Source organism: Anser brachyrhynchus (genome assembly GCF_964034855.1).
Source record: "Anser brachyrhynchus genome assembly, chromosome: 1".
Lineage (NCBI taxonomy): Eukaryota > Metazoa > Chordata > Aves > Anseriformes > Anatidae > Anser > Anser brachyrhynchus.
The window spans coordinates 35,434,941-35,446,416 of NC_137694.1; the positions used below are offsets into that span (position 1 = coordinate 35,434,941).

Genomic DNA, 11,476 nt, shown 5'->3' on the forward strand with positions numbered 1-11,476 from the left:
AACAATATGCTCACTTGAATTCCCCATGATAATGCTAGAACAGTTGCATTTGATCAATTTCCTTTGGAGAAGGACCTTTCAATGTGGTGGGAGATATGCCCAGCCCTACTGAAGAAATACAGAATTAATATAACCCTTGAGATTCCTACTCATTGAACAAAATTATTTTGTTACATAGGTAAACAGAATAGATCTTCAAAGCGAACATCCATGTAGGTTACTCTATTTTATATCACAATTTTATTCACTTGTCATGAATATTCACAACAGTAATCTACTGCAGATAATCTATTCAGTATATTTGAAAATCCATTTATTTTCACTTATTGATATGCATGTGTTACACTTGTATATAATACAGTATTTTCAATGTTGGTTTAAGAACAAAGAACCAAATAAAACAAATATTGAGAAGCATGATGCAGATTTTTGACCAAAGACAGGCCATATTCAGATTTTACAAAATAGCACATTTATACTTTGTACTGTCTCAATGTTTTTAAGATGCTACCTTCTGTCCTGCACCTGCTAGCACAAATCCATACAATATTAATCCATCCTAACATACTGAAATACCTAGTTGCTGTTACAGTTTATCCTAATTGAAATTTAATCAGAAAAGACTATCTTTCCCTGACAACATTTCTGACTATTTTTCAGCAGAATGATATACTCCTCAATTTTATTCCAAACAATCATTTATTTTATTTAACTCTCCTGTGCAGTAATACAACAGAGGTAATGAAATGGTTTGGGAACAGCAGGGGATTCTGTGAGAGGCAGAGCACTCCAGGGTGTTCATCCATCATGGAACTTAATATAAAACTACCTAGCTATGTCAATGGCTTGTAATGATAAAATTGTTTCTCTCTTTTTTCTGAAAGTCTGGTAACCACACAGGACTTTTAAATAAGCTTGACCCTATATATATTTTGCCTACCACTAAGTGTGTGTGGTTTTCACTTAATGCACCAAAGCATACAGTCAGAACTCCCTTACTCTGTAAGCCAGTGTGCTTATGTAGTGTCAGTAAAAGGAATTGCCAAATTTCTGTTCTATCAATATTACAGATGGTACAATATACATTAAATGGAGTATAAAATTATACATTCTGTAATAACTTAGTAAAAAGCTCATAGATGCTTAAGGCCTTTAAATATTGAGGATTATTTTTCACGTACTAGCACATCACAAAGTTCAAAAAATTGCTACTGAAATGGAAAATTTAAAAAAAAAAAGTAAATGTGATCTTGGCATGGATCAGGTATGAATTGGATGACAGTAAGCAAGCAAAATACTCATGAACTGTGAATCTGGGAGAGCACTAGGACTTTTTTCCTTCATACCAAAGAGAGTGAGCAGACATCTACATAAGCATCCAACAGTATTTAGTTTCAAGCAAGAGATTTTATTTTTTAATAAAAAGAGACAAATTCTGAATGATTACCATCTAATTTCATAATTGCAAACCTCATTTACAACCCTGCCTACCTTTACAAAAAGGGATGAAATACTGTCTTTGACTGCTTACCATGAATTTCAATGAATTAAAGGTTAGGAAAGTAAAGTACAGGAACACTCATCTCCTTCAAACTAAATTGAAATGTATATCTTAAAGTTATAAAATGCCTTATAATGGAAGTGGTAATTGAGTTTTGACCACTACTTTTTTAACTGCCAAAGAGCTGCAGTACTTGGTTAGCCTTAGGGAAACATGTCAACCTGACTATACATTCTAATATGATTGATGTATTCCGATAACTATTACTTGTCAACAATAATTATTAACAATGGATATATATTTCCATTCCTATAACAAAAGCAACTTCAAGATGTTGAAATATGTACCCTTCAGAGCCCCAAGATTAGAATACAGATAAAAATGTCTAAAACTGCGCCATGCCAGAGGACAAATTCTGCAACGGAAATTTAATTAAAGCAGTGTGCAGTCCCACCAGCAATCTGAATGGTGGACCAGGGATCATTTTAAAGAGAAGGAACCAATACATTTCAGAGGTTGGTTTCATCAGGATGATGAAGTCACTGGTCTGGAATGGAGAATCCGTATGATTGCTGCTTTTCTGCACATTTTGAATATCACCTCTTGAGGTTACAGCTGCAAATTCCTCAGCAAGTGCAATTTTACAAGTGTATACAGTTCAAGCCATTGAAATCTTTGTGACACAGAAGTTCAAAATAACTTTCCTGTAGTTTTGATCTCAAGGCTGTTGCTGATCGCAAACCAGGTTCTCATTGATTCTGAAGGATACACCCCAGCAGTATAAAATTTCACTTCAATGATTGCCTGGAGGAATTAAATTCCTATGTGTGGCATTTAATGTTACCAGCCTTGAGACTGACTTGATTTGTCTTTAGCTATCGGGTTACCTGTAAAGAAGAAAAAAAAGAAATCAGAAAATCAAAATGTACATAGAGAATCTACTTCTGAAGTACCGGAAACTGAGACTGAAAAATAAGATCTCTATCCAGCAAAGGACTTTCAATTGTTTTTAAATAAGTGAATAATTCCCAATTATTTTAGACAGGGATTCTCCCCAAGTTAAAATGTGTGTTTAAGTGTTTTTTTGGAGTTGGACCTGACAAGGAGAAACCAAAATGTGACCATACATAAAAATATAATGGAAAAGAAAATCTGAAGGTCCCAAATCATCAACCCACAAATGTTAAAAGAATTGGTTTAAGGAAACTTTTCATATCTTGTTCATCCTTTTCAGGGTTAGAACTGCATGGTAACAAAAATGCTTTTAAAATGTTAGCCATTATATATAACAGTGACTGATATTCGAGATGTATTCTACCATTCTTTGCACGCTACTTGAAAATGCAATGTTCTGTTAAGTGTTAAATATATTTTAGCAAGCAATAACCACTTAGTGGTGAAACAGAACAAAAACCATGCATACGTAAACAAAAGATAGATATATTTTGATATATGCAAGGTAGAAAATAGCTATCAAGGAGTTCACTTAGAGAGGTTTCACTTAGCCTAGCGTGAAACAAGAGTGGAACAGAAGGATCACAGAGAAAGAGAGGAAGGCAAAGCATTTCACAGTAATTGGACTTTTCTTGTGTCTGGTTATGATTTAAAACACTGAATGAAACAAACAAACAAACAAATAAATAAACAAATCCATCATATCAAAGAAACATAACATTGAGGAATATTTCTGCTGTGTCAGTGGGTACAATTAATGATCACGTAACATTTTAATATCTAGTAGTGTCAGGGGACAACATTCCAACTTGTGATGAGCAGCCCAATTGGATCGGTCACAATAACAATTGAGGACATCAAAGGGCATATGCTCTTCATTTTGATCTCAGAGAGAAGGGTCATGCTCCTTAATGATGAAACATTCTTTTGCCCTCAGCAAAACTGTTTGCATACACCTCTCATCAGCTCTGCAGAGAACATGGAGCAGAATATTAAAAGGATTGTTCTAGGAGTTCATTACTTCAGTTTGCCTTCACTAAGTTTTTTCCTTAGGAACTGCATTTAGGGAGGCCATAATAAAATTGTGCTATGTGGGTTTTATTATACAGGAGCTAATTTATTTAATTGTTCTTTTTTGTTCTTGCTGTTGGAAACTGCCTCATGTGAGCCTTTCTATAGTGGAAGATTGTCTGAATAAATAATTAAGAATTAATTTAAAAGTTAAGCAACATATTTCTATGCCCTGTAACAAAGCTCAAAAGGCTGACGCAGCATCTTATTGTTTTTTTTGGTTGGTTGGTTGGTTGTTTTTTTTTGTTTGTTTGCTTGTTTGCTTGCTTGCTTTGGTAGTTGTTTTGTGTTTTGCTTTGTTTTGTTTGGGGTTTTGTGTGTGTGTTACTGTAATAAGCTGGAATTCTACTCATGGACCCAGGTGCCACTGAGATACATAATGTAAAATATGCAGTTTGATCCTATCTGCAGGTGGAATTTTATTCACTTCACTTGATATATATAGATATATAAAAAAAAAAAAAAAAAATTGGTAAATCAGCTGATGCAAAGCACACCAAAGATAGATAAAATGATGTGAGACTCCCAGAAAGGCCATGTAGATGCAGGGTCAAAGCACCTTACGTTTCTGCACCACATAGTAGACCAGAAACTAAGCAGAACCAGAGGCAGGTTTCCTCACAGGCATAACTGGACAGGCACAGTCACAGCAACTCAGTTGAATTATCTGTTCTGCCTACATACACACAGAGTAAATATTTGTTATTGAAAAGAGAGAATAACAGTTCTCTTTTGAGACCAAGTTGCTTATGAGCCAGCAATGTGCACTTGTAGCAAAGAAGGCTAATGGTAACCTGAGTTGTATTAAGCAAAGTCAAGGGAGGTGCTCTTTCTCCTTTTCTCAGCACTGGTGAGGCCACACTTGGGAGGGCTGTGTCCACTCAGGGCCCCCCAAGCAGAGAATCATGCACATATAGGACAGAGTCCAATGTAGGGCCGTCAAGATGATCAAGGGGCAGAAGCACCAGTCCTTGGAGAGGCTGAGAGAGTTGGGCCCGTTCAGTCTGGAGAAGAGGAGGCTCGGGGCAATCCTGTCCATATATATAAATACCTAATGGGAGGGCGAAATGGGAGGGTGAAGAGAGCCAGGATCTTTTCTGTGGTGCCCATGCCAGGACAAGAACTGAAACACAGGAGGTTCCCTTTGTACTTGAGAAAATGCTTTTTCACTCTGAAGGTGAGTGAGCACAGGAGCAGGCTGTCCAAGGTTGTGGAGACATTTAAAAGCTGCCTGAACATTGTCCTGGGCAGCCTGCTCTAGGTGCCCCTGCTTGAATAGAAGGTTGGACCAGATCCCAGCCTCAACCATTATTATTTCTATAACATCCAGCTCTACCAACGTATGCTCTTAGGTATGGGTAGCTAGCAGAAAGAGTAATTTCAGACACATATGACTGCTCAGTCACATGGCTGTTTGAAAGTCTAAATGTGTCCTCTTCAGTCACTGAAGACAGAGTGAAACACATTAAAATCATAATCTGCAGGCCTATTTGCTCCCTGCATTTAGCTCTACAATTGTATTGTGAAAATATCCCTATACAAGCAACAAACACTACTGCATAGGATAAACAGCAGATGTAAAGAAAAAAAATCTGATAGCCATTCAAATCTCTGCTTTACATCAGGTGTTTAACACTATACAAAGGTCATCTTGTTTATACAAACAGCACAGGAAGTCAAGCTGTGTATTCCTAGATTTTACAACTACGTAATTGGAGTTTTTAACGTAACACCTTAACAGAATTTTTATTATTCCACTTGCCCTCCTTTTTTTTTTTTTTTTTTTTTTTTCTTCCTTAATGTACAGTTCATACATTGCCACTCTGAGTAACACACACGTAGTGGTCTGCATTGGCCTCTACGTAGTAAGGTAATACCTGTTATAAGCAAGTACACATCAGCCATTACCATTAATGGAACTTATAAGTCCATACACATTAAGGAGAGAAGAGACCTCTCAGATGTTAAAGGAAATTTCATAGAGAAGAAGGGAAATTGTAGCTAATATCTAGTGATGCTATTCCCAGAAATGCTTAATTTTGGACAAAGTAAAAGCTGTTTGGTTTGAGTAGCTAGGAAGCAAGGTATTGTGCCAAAGGTCTTTAAAACGAAAGAGGGACTGAGAGTGGTATGTCTGATCTCTAAAATTCTAAGAGAACTGTAACACAGTGAATGGGTGCAAATCAATTTTTCAGTTAATAATTAATATGTATGAATATTAACTTTGCTGCTGCTTAACAACACAAATTTAAAAAATAAATAAATAAATAAATAAAATACTTAGAACTTTAAGCATCCTAGGTATTGATTTGAATTAATTTGTTTGATCTTGGAACATAATTACTCCTTTTATGCTAATATATTTTTCACACGGTTGTTATATCACAAATACATTAGACTCTCTTCACTTTCTTGTGCTAAATGTACATTTAAAATATAATTACTTTGCTGTTGCAGACTTTTAATTTAAATTAGTGAGTGGCCGCTGTAAATTGGTTGTAATTGTATGTGAACTCACTTGTTTTATTTTAAAACAAAAATATATAAATAAATATAACAGAATTTTTCCACATTTCTTCTGCTCACTAAATTTTCCGAACAGATTCAATCTTCCAGTAAAACATATTTGCCAGTGTAACCCAGAATGGACCAGAAATGAAGTGATCTCAAAGGCAGCACATTAGAAAAGCTACCAGCTCAGGAGATCTTCTGGACAGCCTCCATTCCAGGGCTGCTGACAACATGTGAAAAATGTCCTCACTTGTGAAATCCAGCAGATAACACCTTCTCTTTCATCAGAATAGATTTCCATTAAAAAAAAAAAAAAAGATACTTTTAATCAAGATTATAGGATGTAAAGAATGACTGAGTGAATGTTCTTGAAATAGGAAAGCACTTTTCCTAACTGTCATACACCCAAGCATCAAAGTTACAGGGTCACAATTAGGCATAGCACAAATCTTTTATTTCTTATAGAAATAAATTTATCATAAAATATTTTCTAACTACATAATAGCACATACATGCAAATGAGGCATGAAATTAATTATTTTTTTTAATAATTGTTAGAAGAAAATAGATATGTTGATGTCAGTGTATGCTGGAATATTTCATAACACACCTTTTTACATTACTAATTTTTTGACTGGCAGCTCTATCAATTTTTTTTATATGTTTACCACAGACTGTACACAAAATCTATATTAAAACAAACTCATGAGTTTGTAAGTTCAGCGCTTAAAAGTTAGGAACTTGACATCTATGGGTGCTTTTACAACCCTAATATGATTCAGCAGTATGATGGATCCTGTGTTCTGGATTTTAGCCAAAGAATATAAATAAATGTAAGAGACAGTAAGAACTTAATACTGTTTTATTGGGGGGGGGGGGGGTGCTGTTTGTTTGTTTGTTTCCTTTTTAATCAGAATTGTTCCATCAACCTTATAGTATAGGATTATGTGTATGGTCATAGCCTGCGTGTTGTCTGAGTACACTCAGGAATTGTCAAGCTATCTTCTTCTTCTTTTTCAGATATGTAAGACAGAGAAACAAAATCACATATTTTTAACAATGAATAGCTCACCCTGTGCTAAGTGTAATTTCATGAGGCAAAGAAAAGCCATCTTGGCACCCATAGCATTCTTCTGCAAAATTTTAAAAGACCATGGAAAACAAAGATGGTGGGGGTATTTCTTAAAAAATAAAAAGGTTCTCGCAAATATATTTAATGGACAACATGAGACAAGCTAAATACAGGGAATGTCACAAGAATCCCTTAAATAATTTTTTTTAAGAAAGCAACACATTATGACAATGCCTAGCTATGGATTGTTCTCCAAGACACGTCTTGGAGATTAAACAGAGATCATGTACCAAGAAAGCCCTTATTTTTATGCAGTTCATTTTGATGTATCTTGTGTCCTTATTTTTATATTCTTTCTCATATTGAACATAAAGAAGCACCCAAAAATCAGTAAAACAGAGTCAGAAAAAAATAATTCTTTAGCAAATATTTCCTAAAACAGAATAGACTTGAAGAGAGTTATATCAGTCATATTTTTCCACGACAGAAACAACTTGTTAGTGAAAGCTTAATATTAATATTAAAATGCCCAGAAGTGCCCATATAACCAGAAACAAGTATCTGTCAATGGATTTTTTTTCTCCTATGCCCTCTACAAATGAAAGTCCAGGATGGAAATGAATATTTTGAACATATGGAAGCCTACTAATTCCTGTGACTTCAAAATCCATACAGTGTTTGTCATGCACTGTTATTCATATGTGGCTTATGAAGGCAAGCGACAATTTGCATTGCAATTTGTGCATGTTTATTTCCTGAAACAGATCAACATTCTAAACTTGGAAGGTGCTACCTTGTACCTATGATACTCAAAAGTACTTAGCAAATGTAAACAAAGAACAGGCTCACAATTTCCTCACAGCATGCAAATCCTGTAATTTATTTTCTAATTAATGGTGAAGCTGGACAAAAAGAGCTGTTAAGGATATTTTTGCAATAGGTCAAAAATATGCAATTAACAGTAGATAGGTGTGGATTTGGGTGTCTATGATAATTTCTGGAGGCACAAGGAACCATTTCAAAAGTCTGACAGTAGTTAAAGTGGTTCAGCCATATTCCAGGCGTATGTTTGATAAAGTAACTGCAGCAGAGAACTGAGCATTCTGAAACAGGTTGTTGTTTCAATATCACAGACCATTATTTGGCTTGGGTTAATGACAAGAGGCAAAATTTGAGTCATTTCTGAGCAGTTTTGAAAACCTATGTAATGACAACTATATGAATTAATTTACCTTCAGTAAGGGTTAAGTATTGATAGACATTTTTTCAAGTCTTCAAATGTTTTATTCCTGCTCCATAATACTTCAGCCGTACGTATCTTTTGATATCAAGACTCAAAAGCATTAATTGTTTCTCTCAAGTTTATTGTAGGCACTGCAGTTTGAAAAGTGTGTCTAAACATGTTTGAAAGCCTGTAACAGAGCACTTTAGAATTCTAGATCCTCAGGTATGTCCTTTGGCAAACAGCTGTAGCTCATTTTGTCAATTAAACAGGTCATTTCCCAGTAGAGCTAAATGGCCCCGAAGTTTTTAAGGGCTTTGATAAGTACTAGACTCTAAAGTTCTTAATTCTTTCGTGCTTTTATTACACTGTTACTAATCAGAATTGCATTTGTGATAATTCTCATGCTTAGGACTGTCCATTAGAAAGAAACAAAATATTGAAAACTCATTGCACACCATGCCATTTGAAGTATAATTCTGTATTTCATGATACAAATATTTCATTTCCAATACTCTTAATGATTTCAGCTGGAAATTTTGGGGGTTAAAAAATGCAGACCTAGACAATCATTGTTAAAAATTGTAAGGAAAACTAAAAGGTCTTTCACATGTAAATTGAGCTTTCCAGCTGCTCCACGTATACTAAGCATGTGCCAAGTGATTTTACAGCTAGGTCTGGAAAAATAGGTAGAAGTAAAATGGTTTAGAGCATGGCATACATTTCTGAAAACAACCAAGTTCTTCATCTTAAGCATGGTTTTTAGATTAAACAGACAACATCTACTATATCTTAGGGATATAGTAGAAATCCCCTTTCCCATCTTTTTCTAAATTCTAAGTAATCCAATATGAAATACTGAACTTTCAACTATGAAGCACCACCTAGCTGAATGTACCAAGAAGTACTTCCTTTTTAAGCACTGTTCTCTTTTCATGCTTTCCTATGAGAGTGAGAAACACACGTTCATCAATTGGATCTACCTTTGAAAGGAGAGGGAGTGAAGAAAGATGTTTAAAGGCTCCCAAAAGCATCTGACTGATGCGCTGGAGCTGCTGAACAGCACAACCACCCTCCTGGAGTCCTGCCCAAATAAGCAATGATTCCTGGGCACCTGTAGCAAACTCAGTAACTACAATGAAGAGTAAGGTACAACAGTTCCTGTTAATACTGTGTAAACCTGTATTTGTACACACCTGCTGCTCTGTGAGTAATAAACCAGGGCTGGAACACATTTTCTGGAGTGGTTTGACTCCTTATTCCTCAACGAACGTTCTGGCCCTTCCTTAGAATCCGACCAAGACTAGTGCAACTAGTGCTCCAACGTGGAGCCAGAATATTTTGTGTGTGTGGAAAAATCAAAAATTGTCATCAGGCACAGCAGAACCCTCCTTTCTCTACTTCTCCATTCGGACTTGAAGAGTTTTACACGTTTGCCTAAGAAACAAACACATGTCAAGTACTACACTATTATGGAATCAGTTATAGAACACAAAACTGGGTTAGATGGAATTTTCTTTAAGTTATTAGTAAAAGTGCAGAAAGACAGGAAAAAACATTGCAGAACCAGAGTAAATTCACTTAGCAAAGGAGCATGGTCTCAAAAAATACCCCAAACAATAACAATAATCTCAAAGGAAAAGGTTTAAAGATACTCAAATTCAAACTCACTGATTTGTCACCAAAATCAAATAGAAGTGGATAGGTAGCATTGGTTCTCACTTTTGCAAGCATATCAGCAATTCTTAACTATTATAAAACAGTAATTGAAAAGGTATTTGAAAATAAGTCCATGAATAGACCTGTGACACAGAAAAGAGGCATGAGGTCAGAATGTGTTTTCTTTTAAATGAAAGATTTAAGTGTGTTCTTCCCATATATATATATATAAAGAAAAAAAAAAGTATAAAGTTTGAAAAATTTGATAATTCTGAGAACTCTACTTATAGTCATTTCTATGGTTATTAAGCTACAGGAAACATCATACAAGAACCGATGACTTTTCACATTTCAAATCATGCTATTCAATTCAGGCAGCTACTTCCCGATCTAGATATTTGAGATAGTTTTTGGACCTGCTGATAAAGATTTCTTCTGAAAAGGGGTACACAATACCTCAAAAAGTCACCTAAATTTCTTTAAACAATGCTTACAACAGATAATTATTTTCTTCTTCTTTTTTTTTTTTCTTTTATATCTTTAAACTTAAATGTCCTACTGTAGATCATTTGAAACCTCTATTACAGTCTTAAACTCATAACTTGGATAGCATGTTCATTTAATAAAATCTGTACACATTTAAATACTATAAAACAAGTAAATATGGCTCTGGATTTATATTTCCTTGAACGTGATAGTTTACAAAATCAGCATAATTGATACAACTCACTGGGACAATTATCATAGTGTATAACTGATGAAGACATATGAGTTATATCAAGGATAAATTTAATTCATTAGTTTTTCAAATGTATTTCATTATTATTTTTTCCAAAAAATAGTGCCACTACAATGCAAATAACTAAACTTTCTCAATGATTCTATAACTCAGCAGAGAAATCAAGTTTATGTTAAAATTCTTATAACTTCACAAAATTTTTCATTTACAGGCAATAGTTTTATATTGAAAGAAGACTTAAACATAAACCTTATTTTACTTTCTGTAACAGATAATAACTGTTGTAATTCAGACAAGGATATATCCTCTTGTGGTTTTTGTGGTGATCACAACTCCATAGTGGGACTGCGGCATGGTGGCATAAAAGACTGCAAGACAATTAATTAAATAAATGTAATTTTCTTCTCTTTTACACCATCTAGTCACCTCAAATGGAAGATAAAAATAAACTCATTCCTTTTAACAGATAGGCAAACTGAAGCATTATAAAGAGTCATATTACCCTACCAACTATGAGAAAAGTGAAGGGAAAAGCAGAGATGGGAACAGAGTTTTTTTGTCTTTCACTAATCTTACCTCACTAACCTAAAGAAATGCCTACTTTCTTGACTGGAAAGGGAAACCTCTAACAAACTAATATTCTAATACTATTAAAAAAAAAAGTTCAGGTTTTAAATTGCGTAATAGGTAAAATGTATTTCCAATTTGTAATGTATTTTTCCAGAATTTGGGTAAGATTCAATTTCA

At 34.6% G+C, this 11,476-nt stretch overlaps 1 protein-coding gene across 11 annotated transcripts in view; it reads right to left on the reverse strand.

Moving 5' to 3' along the window:
- Positions 1 to 217: 217 nt before the first annotated feature.
- TAFA2 (TAFA chemokine like family member 2) overlaps positions 218 to 11,476 on the reverse strand; it is a 193,361-nt gene continuing 182,102 nt past the window's right edge. For 4 of the 11 annotated variants that reach the window (XM_080557501.1, XM_080557497.1, XM_080557492.1 and 1 more), the window contains 2 exons: positions 9,528 to 9,768; positions 218 to 2,388 (listed from right to left, as the gene is read on the reverse strand). In XM_080557501.1, the coding sequence (XP_080413627.1) occupies positions 9,757 to 9,768 (12 nt within the window). In that variant the 3' untranslated portion in view covers positions 218 to 2,388; positions 9,528 to 9,756. Of the gene's footprint in view, positions 2,389 to 9,527; positions 10,134 to 10,978; positions 11,098 to 11,476 lie in introns of all 11 variants that reach the window. The other 7 variants (XM_080557496.1, XM_080557498.1, XM_080557491.1 and 4 more) reach the window with 3 other exon arrangements.